Genomic DNA, 20,285 nt, shown 5'->3' with positions numbered 1-20,285 from the left:
GTCCTTCTTAGGGCTACATCTGACCGTGTGCGTTACTGTTGTGGCTGGCTGGGAGCAGTAGTGCACCATTTTTTTTTAAATCTCGGGCTGTGCAGGCCATTACAGCTATAGCGTTCTCAGTCTGCAGTCTATTATACAGAGTATAGGGAAAGTGCTGCTGAGAAAGGGAAAAATGTTAAATTCGTTTTATTTAAAACACAAATATTTTGCGCAGTACAAAACGAAAAAGGGTTTGTTAGATACATATCAGATTGTACATGGGTCTTACGTTGTACTAAGATTGGTATAGTAAATAGTACAATAATTTCTGGATACTTTTTGTTAACATTTATAACAATAAACTTAACATTTAACCATCATAACTTGTCTGTGCCGATCCTTTAAGGTTTGTATAGTAAGGCTCCGTGTGTTTGATGATATGAGAAGAGGGGGGGGGGGGGGGAGTCCAGGGTTGAGAGTTTAGTCTGCAGATAGGGTGAATTGGGTATCTAGCCAGAGAGCCCATATCTCCTGAAATTTGTTCGGGCAGCCTCTATTTTGGTAAATAATTTTCTCATAGGATATTACTGTGTTTACCATTTGAATCCAGTGTGGGATTGATGGGGCTTCGGCAGCCGTCCATTGTATGGCTATCGCTTTCCGCGCCAGAAATAGCACTTTTTTAAGGAAAGTACAGGTATGATATGGCCACACCTCCTCCAGTAGACCAAATAGGGCTATTTTAAGGTCCAGACCAATGCTAAATGGGGATGGCAATAATGAATTTATGAAATCGGTAATTTTGGACCAGAAGTCATTGACTGGAGGGCACTCCCAGATCAGGTGCCAGAATTTTGCTTCCGGTTGGCGACATCTATGGCAGGAGTTTGACAAGGCATTGCCCATTTTATAGAGACGGCTAGGGGTAAGGTAAGCTTGGTGTATTATGTATAACTGTATCAGTTTGTTATTTACGGCGGGGGAAACAGACAGATGGGATTTGGTAACGTCCAGCCATTCTTCAGATGACAGGGATGGGATAGAAAGTTTCCATTTGTCACAAGCTGGAAGTGGATTAATGTCCATTTTGGCCGAGAGGAGGTGAGTGTAGAGTGCTGAGATCAGACCTTTGGGCCCTTGTGATTTAAGGACACCTATTGTGGTAAATTTTGATATTCGAGTGGAGGGACGTGGGAATTGGGAATTTAGTGCATGTCACAACTGAAAAAATCTAAATAGTTGGAGCTGTGGGGCCTGCAATTTATCGCGCAGCTGGGTAAATGTAGGGAGTGTTCCGTCCATATAAATGTCTGCCAGTGAGCGTACCCCTTGGGATATCCAGTATTGGGGGTCTGGGACCGAGTGCAAAGCTACTAAGCCAGGGTTGTTCCATAGAGGGAGCTCGGACACTACATCTTTGTATCGTTGAAGGGTTTTGGCCTCCTTCCATACGCTTAGGGCGAGTCTGTAAAGTGGTATTATGTCAGAAGAATTTGTGCATTCTGGAAATTCTAGGTAGATTAATAAGTTGTTTGCTTTAACTTGCTTTGCCAGGTATTGATCTGCTATTGGCATCTCTCGGTCCAGAACCCAGGCTTGGATGTTTTGTAACTGACCTGCTAGTTAATAAAGCCGTAGGTCCGTAAGGGCCATTCCGGCTTGTTCTTTAGATCTTTGTAGTGTTAAAAGACTTAATTTCGAGCGTGAAGAGTTCCATATAAATGAAGTGATAAGGGAGTTAAAGGTTTGGAAGGTGCATTTGGGGACGCTCACTGGCATGTGCTGTAACACGTACAGACACTTTGGTTGGATAGCCATTTTAATCAGGTTTATGCGTCCTGCTACCGACAGCGGCAGCTTAGACCACATTTTAAGCTTATACTTTATATTTTTTAGCAGTGGGTCAATATTATCCTCTATGGCGTTATCATGGTCTTGGGACATAAACATCCCTAGATATTTAAATGTAGAGACTACCTTCAGCCCATACCTGGATACACAGGGGTCATTTTCCGGGATAGGGTCTGTATATAGGATCGTGGATTTGGACCAGTTGACATACAGACCGGATAGATGGGAGAATCTGTCTATTTGGACCATGGCTTGGGAAAAAGAGTTTATTGGATCTGATAGAAAAAGGATTGTGTCATCTGCGTATAGCCCTACTTTACTCTCAAGTCCCCCCCATCTGATTAGCGCTTGTATATTAATATATGGCCCCGCCCCCTCGAGAAAGGGAAAAATGTTAGTGTAGAATCCTGTCTTGAAGAACCCCAACGGTCCTTCTTAGGCCTTAGTCACACGGGCGTTTTTTCACGCGATTTGCGGATCGCATGACGGATGCGCATGCGCAAATCGCGTGACCGGTGCGCGCAAATCGCCCGCAAATCGCCCGAAAATCTGCTCCTAGCCGCATTTCATTAGAAACGGGCCGGAGCTGTCCAGCGCATTGCATTCAATGGAGACGGCAATAGAGCCGGCTCCATTTAAAGCAATGCGCTGCGGGGGAGCCCGGGATGAATTGTCGGGAAGGGCTTAAATATATAAGCCCTTCCCTGCAATTCGTCCTAAAATGTGTAAAAAAAAAAATATATATATATACTCACCTTCTCCCGTCAGCCAGAGCTCCGCGCGGCCGTCCTGCAGTGGGTGTGAAGGGGGTGTGAGTCAGACCTGCCCCCTGATTGGCTCAGCGCTGAGCCAATCAGAGGCATGTCTCACTCACACCAATTCATGAATTCATGAATGGATGTGAGTCAGACCTGCCCGTGATTGGCTCAGCGCTGAGAGGCAGCAGTCACTCACCCATTCATGAATTCATGAATGGGTGTGTGAGTGAAACCTGCCTCTGATTGGTCAGGGCTGTGACCAATCAGAGGCAGATCATTCAGCAGGCGGGGATTTTAAAGCCCTGCCGGCTGAATAGTGCCGAGAAGCAGTTCAGGAGAACTGACAGCGGCCGCGGCTGGACTCCGGCTGCAGCGGAAAGGTGAGTATACAATTTTTTTTTATTTTAACACATTTTAGGATGAATTGCAGGGAAGGGCTTATATATTTAAGCCCTTCCCAACAATTCACCTCGCGCACGCCGGCAGCCCATTGCTTTCAATGGAGCGGCTGTATTGCCGGCTCCATTGAATTCAATGGGCAAACATCGTTCTTCTATATGTTCTCAATGGGGTCGGCGCTGCTGCCGCCGGCCCCATTGAGCGCATATAGAGAAGAGAACAGGAATCGCAGATCGCAGATAGGTGCGATCTGCGATTTCTGTTCTATAATTTATCGGACGAGCGCATAAAAAGCGCTCATGTGTCCGATACCATTGCAAAGCAATGGTTTTATAAAATCGCCGGACGCATGCGCAAATCGCGGCTAAAAACGCCCGTCTGACTAAGCCCTCAGTGCTACATCTCACCGTGTGCATTTTACTTGGTGGCTGCTGGGAGTTGTAGTGCTTCCATTTTTGTATTACGCAGCTAAGCCTGTTTGCAGCATTCCGTAATATTTTTTTCTGACTAGAGTGTGCAGTAAAGTACCGCTCTCACAGTGAAAGTTCACGCAAATAATTCCTAGTCTGCTGCGAACAAACTTATTTATACCGTTCTGTGTCTGCAGTGAATTAGACGCAGAGCGTTGGGCCACAGCCACTTCTAGAGGGAAAGTGATATACACTATACAGTCCCTATCCTCTGTGCAAAAATCCTAAAGCTCCTTTGTTGGGCTACATCTCACCGTGTGCATTTTACTTGGTGGCTGCTGGGAGTTGTAGTGCTTCCATTTTTGTATTACGCAGCTAGGCCTGTTTGCAGCCTTCCATATTATTTTTTTCTGGCTTGAGTGCAGCACAATACCGCTCTCACCGTGAAAGTGCACGCAAATAATTCCTAGCCTGCTGCGAACATACTTATTTATACCGTTCTCTGTCTGCAGTGAATTAGACGCAGAGTGTTGGGCCACAGCCACTTCTAGAGTGAAAGTTATATACACTATACAGTCCCTAACCTCTGTGCAAAAAAACAAAAGCTCCTTTGTTGTGCCACATCTGACTGTGTGCATTTTACTTGGGGCCTGCTGAGAGCTGTAGTGCTTCCATTTTTGTATTACGCAGCTAGGCCTGTTTGCAGCCTTTCCGTAATACTTTTTTCTGGCTGGAGTGTGCAGTAAAATACCGCTCTCACCGTGAAAGTGTACGCAAATAATTACTAGCCTGCTGCGAGCACACTTATTTATACCGTTCTGTGTCTGCAGTGAATTGGACCGCGGTCTCACCGCTAAATAGTACTGTAATATTTCCTGGGCCACTGCAAAGTATTTCAGCTCTGCCGCTGTGCAGAGCGTCTCACAATACCATTTCCGTTGGTGGGGTTCAGATCGCCGCAGTTACCAGCACTATCCACTGGCTTTAGAGTCTTCTCCCACTCCACACACCCTCTTTAATCTACAAGTCTCTGCGAGCAGTAAATTACTCCTAGGTATCAGCGCAAGACAGCGGGTTACTTTTTTCTAGTCACAGCATAGAGCCTCCGCTATCTACAAGTCTCTGTGTGCGGTGAATTAAGGCACAGTTGTCAGTGCCGTACCAGTGGGGTAATTTATTTGGCCCCTGCTCTATTCGTAATCCGCCATGATGAGGAGTAGGGGTAAGGGTCGAGGACTTGGACGCAGATGTCCAAGTGAGGGTGTGGGCACAGGTCGAGATCCTGGTCCAGGTGAATCACAGCCGGCTGCTGCGGGATTAGGAGAGAGGCAAGTTTCTGGGGTCCCCAGCTTCATATCACAATTTATGGGTCCACGTGGTAGACCTTTATTACAAACAGAGCAGTGTGAGCAGGTTCTGTCGTGGATGGCAGAAAATGCATCCAGCAATCTATCGACCACCCAGTATTCTACGCAGTCCACTACTCCTGGCTTAGGGACTGCAACTCTGAATCCTCTGGCTGCTGCTCCTCCTTCCTCCCAGCCTCCTCACTCCATGAAAATGACATATTCTGATGAGCACGCAGTCTTCCAGGAACTGTTCTCAGGTCACTGCCATGAGTGGGAAAAAATGGTTCCTCTCTCACCTGAGGAGCTTGTTGTGACCGATGCCCAACCTTTGGAAAGTTCCCGGAGTCCGGGTAATGAGGCTGAGGACTTCCGGCAACTGTCTCAAGAGCTTTCAGTGGGTGAGGAGGATGATGATGATGAGACACAGTTGTCTATCAGTGAGGTAGTAGTAAGGGCAGTAAGTCCGAGGATGGAGCGCACAGAGGATTCGGAGGAAGAGCAGCTGAACGATGAGGTGACTGACCCCACCTGGTTTGCTAAGCCTACTGAGGACAGGGCTTCAGAGGGGGAGGCAAGCGCAGCAGCAGGACAGCTTGGAAGAGGCAGTGGAGTGGCCAGGGGTAGAGGCAGGGCCAGAGCGAAGATTCCCTCAACTGTTTCTCAAAGCACCCCCTCGCGTCAAGCCTCCATGCAGAGGGCTAGATGTTCAAAGGTGTGGATGTTTTTCAGTGAGAGCGGGTACGACCGACGAACAGTGGTGTGCAACCTGTGTCACACCAAGATCAGCCGGGGAACCACCACTACCAGCCTCACCACCAGAGGTGTAACTTGAAGCTTCTGGGCCCCAATGCAAAACCTGTAACAGGGCCCCCAACTATAATGCTTTATTCATAGTACTGGGCTCCCTAATTAGAGAGGAGAGGCCTTATGGACCCCCTAAGGCTCCTGGGCCTGGGTGCAACTGCATCCCCTGCACCCTCTATAGTTACGCCCCTGCTCACCACCACCAGCATGCGTAGGCATATGATGGCCAAGCACCCCACAAGGTGGGACGAAGGCCGTTCACCGCCTCCGGGTAACACCACTGCTTCTTCCCCTGTGCCCCAACCTGCCACTCAGATCCAACCCCCTTCTCAGTACACAGGTACGAGCGCCTCCCGGCCTGCACCCACACCCTCACCTCCACTGTTCTCCACCCCATTCAGCAATGTCTCTCAGCACAGCGTTCAGCTGTCGCTAGCACAAGCATTGGAGCGAAAGCACAAATACGCCGCCAAGCACCTGCACGCACAAGCTTTAAACGTGCACATTGCCAAATTAATCAGCCTGGAGATGCTGCTGTATAGGCTTGTCGAAACGGAGGCTTACAAAAATATGATGGCGGTGGCGGTCCCGCACTACTTGTTCCCCAGTCACCATTATATTTCCCGGTGTGCCAAGCCAGCCCTACACCAGCACGTCTCCCGCAACATAAATCGTGTCCTCACCAACGCGGTTACTGGGAAGGTTCACTTAACCACGGACATGTGGACAAGTACTGGCAGGCAGGACCACTATATCTCCCTGACAGCACATTGGGTGAATTTGGTGGAGGCTAGGACCGCTCACGTCCTACCCCCACCCAGAATAGAGGGTCCTACCTCGGTGCTGGTATCTGCGGCGGTTTATGCCACCTCCTCTAAACCCTCCTTCTCCTCCTACGCAACCTCTACCTTTCATTTAAGAAGTGTGAGCAGCACGTCGCCAGCAGTCGGTAAGGCACGGCCGGCAGCAAAGCGGTGGGCAAGCGTCAGCAGGCTGTGCTGAAACTACTCAGCTTAGGTGACAAGAGGCACACGGCCACCGAACTGTTGCAGGGTCTGACAGAGCAGACCGACCTCTGTCCTTCGCCGCTGAGCCTCCAACTGGGCATGGTCATGTGTAACAACGGCCGTAACCTGGTGGAGGCTCTGCAGCTCGGCAGCCTTACACACGTGCCATGCCTGGCCCACATCTTCAATCTGGTGGTTCAGTGGTTTCTGAAAAACTACCCTCACTTGTCTGACCTGCTCGGCAAGGTGCGCCGCAAGTCCACCACAGACGCTGCCACCCCGAGGAGCCTGCAACATCAGTTTAATCTGCCAGAGCACCGACTGCTGTGCGAAGTGCCCACACAGTGGAATTCTATGCTGCACATGTTGGCCAGGCTGTATGAGCAGCGTAGAGCAATAGTGGAATACCAACTCCAACATGGGCGGCGTAGTGGTAGTCAGCCTTCCCAATGCTTTACTGAGGAGGGGGCCTGGATGGCTGATATCTGCCAGGTCCTCAGAAACTTTGAGGAGTCTACCCAGATGGTGAGCAGCGATGCTGCAATCATTAGCATTACCATCCCGCTGCTATGCCTGCTGAGATGTTCGCTGCAAAGCCTAAAGGCCGGCGCTTTGCGGTTCGAACAGGAGACGGGGGATGAGAGTATGTCGCTTGATAGCCAGACCACCCTCCTGTCTATATCTCAGCGCGTTTTGGAGGAAGAGGGGGAAGGAGGAGGAGGAGAGGGAAGAGACAGCTGGGCACACTGCAGAGGGTACCCATGCTACTTGCCTCTCATCTGTTCAGCGTGTATGGGCTGTGGAGGAGGAGGTGGAGTAGGAGGATCCTGAAAGTCATCTTCCTAGTGAGGACAGCGATGTGTTGTGCACTGGTACCCTGGCACACATGGCTGACTTCATGTTAGGCTGCCTTTCTCGTGACCCTCACGTTAGACGCATTCTGGCCAACACGGATTACTGGGTGTACACCGTTCTAGACCCACGGTATAAGGAGAACCTTTCCACTCTCATTCCCGAAGAGGAAAGTGGTACAAGAGTGATGCAATACCACAGGGCCCTGGTGGAAAAAGTGATGCTAAACTTCCCATCTGACAGCGCTAGCGGCAGAAGGCGCAGTTCCGAGGGCCAAGTAGCAGGGGTGGCACGGAGATCAGGCAGCATGTACAGCGCAGGCAGGGGAACACTCTCCAAGGCCTTTGCCAGCTTTATGGCACCCCGGCAAGACTGTGTCACCACTCCCCAGTCAAGGCTGAGTCGGAGGGAGCACTGTAAAAAGATGGTGAGGGAGTACGTAGCCAATCGTACCACCGTCTTATGTGATGCCTCTGCTCCATACAACTATTGGGTGTCAAAGCTGGACACGTGGCACGAACTTGCGCTGTACGCCCTGGAGGTGCTGGCTTGCGCTGCCGCTAGCGTCTTGTCAGGGAGGGTGTTTAGTGCAGCTGGGGGAATCATCACGCATAAGCGCACCCGCCTGTCAACTGCCAGTGCCGACATGCTGACACTCATAAAGATGAACAAAGCCTGGATTTCCCCAGACTTCTCTTCTCCACCGGCGGAAAGCAGCGGTACCTAAAGATTCTTTTCACTGCAACCGGATAAATAAGCATTCTCTATCACTGGAAAAAAGGGGGAATTAGCTTTGTCAATCACTTTCAGATATTAGAAATGTTACTGGGGTCTGCCTCTTCTTTTACTACAGAAATGTTACTGGGGTCTGCCTATACTTTTGCTACAGAAATGTTACAGGGGTCTGCCTATACTTGTGCTACAGTAATGTTACTGGGGTCTGCCTATACTTCTGCTACCGAAATGTTACTGGGGTCTGCCTATACTTGTGCTACAGTAATGTTACTGGGGGTCTGCCTATACTTCTGCTACCGAAATGTTACTGGGGGTCTGCCTATACTTCTGCTACCGAAATGTTACTGGGGTCTGCCTATACTTGTGCTACAGTAATGTTACTGGGGTCTGCCTATACTTCTGCTACAGAAATGTTACTGGGGTCTGCCTATACTTCTGCTACAGAAATGTTACTGGGGTCTGCCTATACTTCTGCTACAGAAATGTTACTGGGGTCTGCCTATACTTGTGCTACAGAAATGTTACAGGGGTCTGTCTATACTATGGGTGCACTAAGTCTTCCCATCGCGGTGTTTTACCTATCTGGCACAAATAATACAGTGACTGACTAGGGCAGAAATGTGGGATGAGGCCAAAGTCCTTGGAGTGAATTTCTCCCATGGTTGGGCACTCGGATTTCTTCCTGTGTAATACCATCTTTGTGCACTGACAGCATAGACGAGCCCAAAGAACTCAAAGACTTCCCCTTGTAGTGTTGAGCTATCTGTAAGGCTACCTCCTCCTCCTGCTTAGGGTCAGGGGATCAGCACTGGGCACCATGTATTTGCTCCCGTGTTACCACAGCTATCTGAGACACTGAGAGCTTGTCATTAATGTAAGACTAATGACATGTAGCTTGTAAATGAATAGAATATTTGTATCACTGCTAAAAAGAAAAGCTTTTTCAATAAAAAGTTGAATCCAAACTTAGGAAAAACAATCCGTTCTGGACATAAGTGGAGGAGGACGGTACGTCCGGAGCTGCTACTAAAGAAAAACGTATGTGTGATATTTACAGGTCACTTATAACATCTGTTAACAGCTTAGCCCCGCCCCTGCCCATTGCAAACGCTGAAGGGTAGGAGAGAGGCAGAGAGGGGGAGGGAAGGGGGGACTGCTTTGATGGAAGTGTAAATCAGCCCGCGGTGAAAACAACGGTCGATACACGCTCATGTAAAAAAGGCCTTATACAGCTGGCAAATGTGTTAACAAACACTAACGGAACGGACTCCATTATGAATCTGCCGGGTTCATCATGTCCGGGACAGTGTTCAATGTCTGTTATAATTTGGCGTTATTAACTATTTAACACCATTTTCACGTTAAGGACAGTACATTTTTTGTTTTTATCTGTATTCTTTCCATTGGCCATAACTTTCTTACTTTCCTCTTTCCATAGCTGTATCCGGCAAGAACATTGTATCAGTCTTCTAGCCCTCCCTGTATAGAACAGAAGCCATGACATTCTTGGATCTTGTTCCCGGAAAACAGTTCATTCCTTTCACTTTCACTTTTCCAGCTTCCTGAGCTGAATCTGCAGAGAAGATGGTGGTTATTGAAGATGTGCTGCAGATACATGAAGGTCCTGGCATGGGGCGAGTGAGAACGCTGCTGCTCCTCTACCTCTGTCACACAAGTGAGTGTTACTGTAACTTGTATCACCCTGCTATATATAGGTGTATCCCTGCTCCCCCACCGCCCGCAGCAACAGCCCCCTCCTCCTCCCCCTCCCTCCCTCTCGGCTGTATTCTTTGCTTACTTCTAGTTACATTGTATTTTACGTCTGCTACAATAAAGCATGTGTGCCTAGATGTAGCAGAGCTGGCACAGCTCTTTGTTACATGGGGCTGCTGGTAAATCTAGTGCACTATTTCCAAAGCTACACAAAATAGCCAACTTCAGCTGCTACATCTGTAATGGCCTATATTATCTGGGTCTCATATCATCTATTGTGTTGTAAATCTGCATGTCATATACTAACTGAATTAATGACACATGTGCGTTGTTTAACGGGTTGGTCATCCTGTGGTCTGTCACCCTTCCAGGATGTGACACATTGTGACTTATTATGTAGCAGTCTTGCCGTGGGAATACAAAGGTGCCTTCAAGTCTCCAAATCGAGACATTTTTCCTAGTTAACTGAGCGTGGCTAAGATGTTATAATTTTGCTAAAACGTATCAATTTATTCTCTAGTTATGTGCAGGGAGAATACCCGGGACTCTTCAACAGGGCCATATTTTCCACAATGCACTGGAGGGCGCTATTATGTTTGTTGTTCCGCTCTGTCACTGGAGCCAAACAATGAAAATTACAGAACTTCCATGTCCAGCATTTAACTGATGTGAATGGTGGTGGTGAGCCCCACGGACTATAATGGAGTCTATCCAACTTCTGTCATGCCAACCGGCATTTTACTAGACAAAGTAGTGCAGCATGCAGTGCTATTGTTGCCAGTTATTTTGCACCAGATCTGTGCAAATCAGTAACCCAAAATGGAGCTCTAGATGTACATGAGAACAGAGCCTAAGACTTTGTTGCAGTTTCTGTAATGGGGGGCACTATCTATATGACACAATTTTCTGTGGGGCACTTTGAGAGACATTTTATTATGGTTCCATTTATGGAATGGATGGAACATTTTGGGGGGGCACTATGTGTATGGTGACATTTACTGTCAGGGAACATTGGAGGAGTCACGATGTGAATGGTGATAGTTACTGTGGGGCATTATATAAATGGTGGTATTTGGGGGAAACATACTAGTTTAACACTTAGTTTGGGGGGCTCTATCTGAATGGCATCATATATTTTTAGGGGCACTATATTAGTGGCACAGAAGGCACAATGAAGCAAGCTGATACTTTTAAAAAGGGCAGCAGGATAGGGAGCTTATGTAACTAGAAAGGGAATTGTATGTGGCAGATGCGAGTTGTAGCTTAGATTGAGAAGACTGGGAAACAAGTGACTCCAATCAGAGAAGGTGGCACCAATGAGCCATTGGATGTAACAGCTGTTTATTCTGTCTGTGACTGTGTAGTGATGTACCTGGAGAGTTAAGGCTGGGACAGAACCCCATCCACCAGAGGGGCCCGGCTTGAGGATTTGGACCGTTTTGCTTCCTTGTGGAATGCAGACCATTCTGTCTAAACTGGGGCTTGCCTCACCACAGGGGTTACTATTGATTGATCAACACATTCCAGTAGTGGTGCGAGGAGACCCTCATCCTCAGGTTCCAGCTACTCTTTCAGTTTCAGACGGTATTTATACTCCTAGAGATGTCCCGTGGCACAGCAGTATAGCAGGAACTGTGAGGAAAGAGAGGAAAGACCTTCTTCTCAAGCGTTATGCTCAATAAATTTTAATTTGAAGTGAGTTTTGAATGCAATGGCCGCTACAAGTAAAACAATATTCCTGAGAACCGGTTCGGTAGTAATAGTCCAAGTCCCTGAACAAATCCGGTTATCTGGGAACAGAAGCAATATAACTTGACCCGAGAGCCGGGTGTACTGCAGGCCTACCATATCAGGGTTGGCCAGCGGCCGATTAACTTTAGGTACGGGAGGAGAAGCAGCAGACTGTGGTGTAATTTCAGAGTACAGTCTTGCCCGTTGAGGTTTGAATATTCTCCTCTCTCTGTCAGTCTATAGGACATAACTGTTTTTTGCCTTGACTTGGTCCCATGTGGAGATACCGAATGTGTCCCCCTCCTTTTTTCTGAATTCTGCCACTTACAGGTACCGAAAATTGTCGAGTCCCACCAGAGACAGACCCTCCCCAAGTCCCCTGTGCTAGCATTAAAGAAACAGTCCTAACAAAGCGAAGCAAACAGAAACATAACTGCGCCCCCCCTTCCCTTTACAACTGCAGGTAGTCAGTACCGTACTTGCATGATCTGCAGTAGGATGATACTCTACTGGGCGCCTGCCTGGAAGTGTCATCTGATCGCTGTTTGGTATTATTTAATAACTAAATTGTAGCATTTTCAATTTGCTGCATGCTGGTATTATTCAGTCTCAGCATGGTGGTGATATGTTGTCACGGTGTGGCGGTGGTATTTCATCCTTGTACAGTTGTATCATTTGTATTATTTAGAACTATTCTATATTGTATTTATTATTTGTTATGAACAGTGACAAATGTAAGAATACATAACCTCCATTGATTTATAGGGGTTATAATCCTGCATCCTGTGGATAGGGGATACCTTGCTGATCAGTGGAGTTACAACTTTCAGAACACCCACCAAACCAGGGAATGGGGATCCAGCGGTCCCATTGAAGTGAATGGAACAGCGGTGCACATGTGTGACCACCACTTCCCGCAGTTTAGGAGGCGCTGGAGACCCCTTCTCTGGACCTGTGGGAGTCCTAGCAGTCAGACTCCCACCAGTCAGCAAGTTATCCCCTATCCTGTGCACAGGGAATATCTTGCTTTCCTAGGTTAACCCCTTGTGTTCAGGGTATTATAGTTTCAGCAAATAACTTTTATTAGTTCACTGGTCAAAAAATTTCCCAAAATACTTTCCCATCATTTCCTTATGGTATTCAAGATCTCTGCTTGAAGTCACTGAATGGGAATCCTTATTGTTTAATTCCAAGGAATATACATCTCTTCGGGCATGTTGTGATGGACATGCAAGTGTAGGACTGGACTAGAACTAGAATGAACCCTTTGTTCAATCTATGACCAGGGTAGATTTTATATTCTGGAAGTAAACAATAAGAATTCACATTCAATGACTGTAAGCAGAGATCTAGAGTAATTCATAAAGAAAGTGTATTGGAAAATTGTAGAACTTTTCATTATACAAACAAACCACGATATCCCTTTAGGCTGAATGTCCAGAGTGAAGGAATTCCGAGATGGGAGAGGAGGAATATATGTAAATACTCCTGAAAGAAGCAGCGAGTGTGCAGTATATACAGAAGAGAGAGATTTCATATATTACACAGATATGTTTTCTATGTGATATATGTCCTTTATTGCTGAAGGAGGCCAATATGTAATAAGAAACAGTTGGAGACACCACCCTGTCATGTCACGTCATCCACTGTGAAGCTACAGGGAGTTGTCCCATGCAGCAGCCATCAATAAAAGCGTTGTCTAATGTATCCAACCCCTTTAACCCCTTAATGCAGTACGAGTATCTTCCTGCATTGCATACATGTACATCACGGTGATTGTGCACCAGTCACACCTCCTGCGTGTCCTGCATTTCCTCTAAAGTGAATACTGGAGAAGTAAATGGTTAAAGACAAATCACAGCATGCCTCTGCTGGTCTGTGTATGTATGTCACTTTCTTCAATCCTTGAATGATCTAAAGCACCCTTTTACTTTTCAAAATGAAGTTCTGCAGCAGCTGAGGTGTGCATTGTAACAAAGTATCATACTACAAATTTCCATCTTCTCCCATTGTAGCCCCTTTGAACAAAGTGACATACATACACAGACAGGCAGAGGCATGGTGTGATTAAAGGAGGTCCGTCATTTAAAAAAAGAAAATCAATACTTACCTATTCCGGTACTGTTGTATTATGTCACCACCAGGAGTAAGGGGTGGCGACATAATACAGCTGTCTTACAATTTAGTAATTCCCCCAACTTCTGATTGGGTGGGGGCGTGTTTAATCCCCCAAGGGCCGTTTTCACACACCAGGAGGGCAGCGGCAACACTGGGAGCGCTGCAGGCACCACCAGAGGCGGGAGCAGCAGAGGCACGGGGACAGCGGAAAAAGAACAGTGAGTGACCAGGGCAATTGGCGGCCGGGACAAAGCAGACAGCCGTCACACGGCTGCAAAAAAGTGGCCACTTGGACTAGTGAGGGAGCAGAGGCACAGCGTAACTGCAGGGGGATTCCCTCTGCACCGCCACCATCACACTGTCAGCGGAGGTGGTGGCTAGCTTTTGCCCAGGGAAAATGGAAGGGGGACGGCTGCTTCGGGATGGCTGCATTGTATGTATTGATGTTGCGCTGGGTTTTGTTTTCCTATTAGGCTTACATTTATAGCTGTAAAGGCTTCTGCCTTTACAGCTAATAATGTAAGCCTAACAGAAAAATGAACCCTAACCCTCCAGGCAAGGCACAACATAAATATACATGCTGCTAGGACCTTCCATTATTCAGCCAATCCGGAGCTAGGGGCGTGGCAGGGGTGTTCCTCCATGCAAGCCCTGTCAAACCTCTAACTTCCAGTGGTGACAATGTACAATAGTACCAGCTATTCCTCCCCCGTCAGCCTTCTTACTGCATTTTCTGGCTCCTGCATTCCCCCGGGTCACCTCCCCTCCAGCCGGCTGAATCCTCTTCTTCTGGTGACCAAGTGTACATTGCCAGCAGTCTCCATCATGCAGGGCAGTGTACCCAGTCACTAGTGACATAGCATTCACTGCCTAGTAGGAAATGCCGAACTATTGACGACACTGCGCATGTGCAACAGCCAAGTTGGGAAATTACGTACAATAAACAGGTAATGAGGAGGGTTGTAGTTGTCAGTTTGTGACGCCACCGTTTCATACACTGGCATTCACACACGGTGCACTGAACACACTGGATAAGTGCATAGTACCTCGGGTCCTCCGGAACAGTGGAGGCCCGGTAAAACTTTACTAGTGATTTTTCTTACAGGTGTACCACTATACGGTAATCTATACTTCAGACAGCCGCATAGGAATCATGAATTATCTCAATATTATCTTTAGGGGTTTGGTAGACTTCTGCACTGTTATATAACTGTATACACTTCTTGTCACTTGCAAGGGTAATTACTCACTACGGCTCTCTCTTGTGGTGCGACTTTGTGGGGAAACATTTAGCCTCACTCACATGCGCTTCACATACGGTCCAGCGGTCTCTCCGTCTCCTCCATATTAGGCACAAAGAAAACCAGAGATGTCCCTCTGCGCCCCTGTGGTTTCTCCATTTGATCGGGGAAGAGGGAAGACCCTCAGCTCCTGCTAGGGAGCCTTTCCTTCCTAGCCAGTTTCGATACAGGGGAGCTGAAGGTGCTCTGAAGGTCCTCATTATAGATTTATGCACACCACATCACATGACATAGCAAGATAGACACACTCAACATGCAACCAAACTCACCAACCTTTATCATCACTGAATTATCCTGTGTTGCAGGGAGCATTTTTATGGCTGCGGTGTAGATCTTTCTATACATGTGTGATTGTTGGCATGATACGTGACATTTATTACCGTGTTTGTCCTTCTGGACTTGATAACTTTATGTATTTTCATGTTTTGTCAAGGCGCCATATACCATAATCATATCTTAATAAAAGTTATGCTTTAACTTGGATATTTTACGCCTTCTGTTCTCTGCATTTGCTTAGTGATGAACTTTTGATATAAGGTCCATACCATTGTTGTAAGGATTCTTTGATGCAATAAATTCAGCCTATTGTTGCATTTCAGGTTAAAATTTCATAAATTTTTTTTACATTATCAACTTGCTTTTGAACCCTTTCACATTATTTGCTGGACTTGAACTCTGTTAATGTAAAAAATAGCTGGAAACGTTGAGGTGTTCTAAAACTTTCGACAGTTTTTTGTTTTTTTTTACATAAGATACTCATATACACATACACACACACACACACACACACACACACACACACACACACACACACATATATATATATATATATATATATATATATATATATAATATGTAAGAGAACAGAGACGTGGTTTGATTAATTTGCATTTAAGAAAATGATTAGCATGACAATGGTACTTTTACACATAGCGATAATCTTTCCCATGAGCGAACAACAATGACACAGTCTGCTCGAGTGGTCAGGTTAAACACAAAAGTTAAAGTTTTTTTTTTTTTACCAGGATGGTTCAGTTCGCTGAACCAGTGAATGAAAAAAACTGAATGATTGGTGTTTAAACCAAAGGATTAGCGAACGGCCCAATGATGATTTTCTTGCTTGCATAAAATGAACAATAAGCAAAGAAATTATCGTTCAGTCATTGGCCGTGTTTGGACTGAACCATTATTCTTCAAATTGGAATGATCCGGTGATTTTTGAAGGATGATCGTTCTGTGTGTAAGCACCTCAACAGAATGAGCTGCAGAGTCCTTAATTAACCCCCAGATAAGAGTGTGAGAGTTTTACGGCCTGGTTGGCCACTATCCCTGTACCAGATCTCTTAGATGTTATAACCCGCCATAAATCCTTCAGAGACATAAAGGCCTGAGTTCAAAACATCAAACATAATAAATCTGTCTCTTTGGGATTTTAACCCTTTAACAACCGCCAATACGCCTTTTGACGGCCTGTATCAGCGGCCTATGTACGAAGAGAGATCGCTGCGTGACCTCTCTTTATACAGCGCAGGCATCAGCTGTTTATTGCAGCTGACACCCAAGGGCAATAGCTGCAATCAGCCGCACAGCCGAGCGCGGCTATTAACCCTTAATTCTGACAGCGGCATTTAAATCCCCCCCGAACGATCTTTGGGTGTCCCATAGGCCTCACCCCACCTCCACCCCCTGCATGGGATCGCAGGGAGCCGTGTGGGTGTCATGGCAGCCGGGGCCTTCTAAAAGGCCCCAGGGCTGCCTTAGTAGACTGCCTATCAAGCTGTTCCTATGGGGTGACTTGATAGACTGCCTGTCAGATTGCAATATGATGTAATGCTATGGCATTATATCATACTGTAGGAGTGATCAAAGCATCGCTAGTTATGGCTAAAAAATTAAGTTAAAATAAGATCAATAATGTTTTATTAATTATAAAAAAAAAAAGTACCAAAAGTTTAAATCACCCCCCTTTTGCCATATCTATAATAAAAAATCTAAACCATAAAGCAAAAATACAAATTTGGTATCGCCACGTCCGTAGAAGTCCGATCTATCAAAGTAGTGCATTATTTACCCCACAAGGTGAACGTCGTTTGAAAAAAAAAAATAAAGAACGCCAGAAATGCACTTTTTCAGTCACTCTGCCTCCCAGAAAAAATGCAATAAAAAGCTATCAAAAAGTTGTATGTATTCCAAAATGGTGCCAACGTAAACTTCAGGACATCCTGCAAAAAATGAGCTCTCGTGCAACTACATCGATGGAAAAATTTAAAAGTTATTGCGCGCAGAAGATGGCGGCAGAAAGAAATTTAAAAAAATAAAATGTCTTTGAAAAAAAAATAAAAGTAGTACAGCAAAAAAAACTATACAAGTTTGACATCGTAGTAATCGTACGGACCCATAAAATAAAGTTATCATGTCACTTTTGTTGCAGTTTGTGCGCCGTAGAAACAAGACGCACTGAAAGATGGCGGAATGTTGTTTTTTTTCCATTTTACTCCATTTAGAATTTTTTAAAAGTTTTTCAGCACATCAAAGATAGCTGAGAGCAGAGAGATGTCACCGAGGGCCTTAGTATGTGGCCCCTAGTCACACGATCACCGTTCTCGTGGGGTGATGAAACTACTCACTTCCATCCTCCACGATCTCCCGTTGTGATCTGGTCCTTCCAGAAGGCAGGAGAGCCTGGCAAATTAAAAAATTTCCTGCCCCAGCTGTCAAAGATAGCCGAGTACAGGAAAATGTCACCAGGGGGTGCCGTATGCAGTCCCCCGTCATGTGATTGCCGTTATCCGTTTTGGCAGCCAAGAGCTCTACAAGTGAGCAATGGGGCCTAAAACACCTTCAAGCAAAATTTCTGTTTTGAAAGCCACCGGCTGCTCCTTTCGGTTTGGGCCCCGTTGTGCATACAGACATAAAATAAGGGCCACAATGTGTATGTTTCTGAACACAGGACAAACAGGGGGATCCATTTTGGGGTGCAAGTCCTAATTTATATGTGTGTTGTCCAAAAAAATGTTTTTAAAATTACATGTTGAGTATGGGTCAAGTTGAGTATGGAGTGTGTTTACCAACTAGTGGAATCTGTTCTTCAACACCTGAAAGCTGTGATCACCCCAAAAGGTGGACCAACCCATTATTGAGTAGCTGTTCCTAGTGCAGTGATCATTCAGTGCATGTATTGGAGTTTTCATAGGTCAATGGACTGTGAATCTTACCGTACTTGGTCAAAAGCAAGAACAGATCTCGGGAGACCACCACTCTTCTAGAGGGTATTGAACCTCAAACCCTACCACCCAAAAGTTGGAAATGCCCTATAATAACATATTTCTCTCTTACAGGTCATGCACTTGAGATTACTGTTCCTCCTTCACGAGTTGGGATAGTTGGGACTGATGCTGTTTTGCCTTGTACCTTCAAAGTGGAAAACTATCCGATAAGCCGACAGTTCTTGGCCATCTTCTGGCACTTTGAAGAAAACGAAATTGCAAGATATGACAGTAAGACACAGTGGTCTACTTCACGATTCACCATCAATGAGCCGGCAGTCATGCAGGGCAATGCCTCTCTAACCATCCACAATGTGATGGTGACAGATAAGGGCAAATACAAGTGCATAGTGATTTACAGTCCAAACACTCAAGAAAAGCAAATTCAGTTAAACATTCTTGGTAAGTACATTATAAGCTGCTCCATAGTCTCCGGCTTCTCAGTTGTCTTTATGTTTTTAGGGCCAGTTGAATCAAGCTGTCTAGTAAAAAGCCAGTTCCACAAAAGATTTGTGTGAATAAGGCCTTATTCACAAGCGCTACAAAAACGCATGTATGTGAAGCCCATGGTTTCCAATGGGTTCATTCACATACATACGTTTTTGTAGCGCTACAAAGTTGTGCAATTTTGTTGCCTGTGTGAATAAGGCCTAAGGCTTCAATAGAAGAAGTTTGTACCATATCAGCCACTTGAAAGGTTTTATTGCTTTCAGTAGGAGAAACAAAATAATTGTACCTTTTAGGGGTCCTGTCCACTGATGGATTTGCATTGCAGAGTACGGAGCAAGATTCCACCTCCGGACTCCGTAGCAAATCCAACCCCATAGCATGCTATGTAAAAATGTGATTTCCTGACCATGAGCGGAAATCAATTGGGAAATGGCAGCATGCCGCAATTTTGTGTGGGCTACACACTGACAGCTTTTATTGAAGTCAATGGTAGCCGACCATCCCGCGGCCAGTCTGCGATCATCATTGTATAATGGCTGCAGGAGCTGTGTCATCGCCATAGCGATGGCGCAGCGTCCTCCGTACTGCGCATGCGTGCTGGAGCGCAGGCTGGCACATCCGCAGCACAGAGAAGAGACACCAGACAGATACCCTGGGGTCACCGTCTGGGCATCGGGTCGAACTCCGCTGCTGGAATCCCGCATGCAGGGTCCAATCTGCCCATGGACAGGAGCCCTTAATGAGTAACTGCACCTTTAGAAAACTTTGACATGTCATAGCAATAGATTAGAAGTTTTGATCGGTGGGTCCGGGTGTTGAGATCCCCACTGATGCGGAAACAAATAGGAGAAGCGCTCAGTTGAGCCCGGACTGTAATTGTCACTACTTAGTAATAATCTTCAGCTGAAGATGGGCTTATAGACTACTATGCATCTACACATACATAAGAGAGACATTGTAAATAATGAGCTCATGCACACAGTGATAACATATGCTTTGCAGGTGTGTATTATGGACACATAGGCCCATTGTGTGCCGCTCTATAGTGCAATGGTTAAAGGGGTTGTCCCGCGAAAGCAAGTGGGGTTCAGCACTTCTGTATGGCCATATTAATGCACTTTGTAATGTACATTGTGCATTAATTATGAGCCATACAGAAGTTATTCACTTACCTGCTCCGTTGCTAGCGTCCTCGTCTCCATGGGCCGTCTAATTTCAGTGTCTAATCGCCTGATTAGACGCGCTTGTGCAGTTCGGTCTTCTCCATGGTGAATGGGGCCGCTCGTGCCGGAGAGCTGGTCCTCATAGCTCCGCCCCGTCACGTGTGCCGATTCCAGCCAATCAGGAGGCTGGAATCGGCAATGGACCGCACAGAGCCCACGGTGCACCATGGGAGAAGACCCGCGGTGCATCGTGGGTGAAGATCCTGGCGGCCATCTTGGTAAGGTAAGTAAGAAGTCGCCGCAGCAGTAAGTACTAAACCTTTTTTTTTTTTAACCCATCCCTTGGGTTTGTCTCGCGCCGAACGGGGGGCCTATTGAATAAAAAAAAAAAAACGTTTC

At 46.3% G+C, this 20,285-nt stretch overlaps 2 protein-coding genes across 2 annotated transcripts in view; both read left to right on the top strand.

The window, feature by feature from the left end:
* The window catches only part of LOC136577984 (uncharacterized), a 1,034,970-nt gene that overhangs the window by 939,650 nt on the left and 75,035 nt on the right, over window positions 1-20,285 (top strand). The gene's annotated exons all lie outside the window — the stretch shown is intronic.
* LOC136577407 (uncharacterized) overlaps window positions 9,703-20,285 on the top strand; it is a 46,640-nt gene continuing 36,057 nt past the window's right edge. Inside the window, exons 1-2 of the mRNA XM_066577304.1 lie at window positions 9,703-9,819; window positions 18,346-18,675. Of these exons, the coding sequence (XP_066433401.1) occupies window positions 9,729-9,819; window positions 18,346-18,675 (421 nt within the window). The 5' untranslated portion in view covers window positions 9,703-9,728. The remainder of the gene's footprint in view (window positions 9,820-18,345; window positions 18,676-20,285) is intronic.

This window comes from Eleutherodactylus coqui, chromosome 8 (genome assembly GCF_035609145.1).
Source record: "Eleutherodactylus coqui strain aEleCoq1 chromosome 8, aEleCoq1.hap1, whole genome shotgun sequence".
Lineage (NCBI taxonomy): Eukaryota > Metazoa > Chordata > Amphibia > Anura > Eleutherodactylidae > Eleutherodactylus > Eleutherodactylus coqui.
Note: the sequence above shows the minus strand (reverse complement) of the source record. Positions and strands in the feature narration are given on the sequence as shown.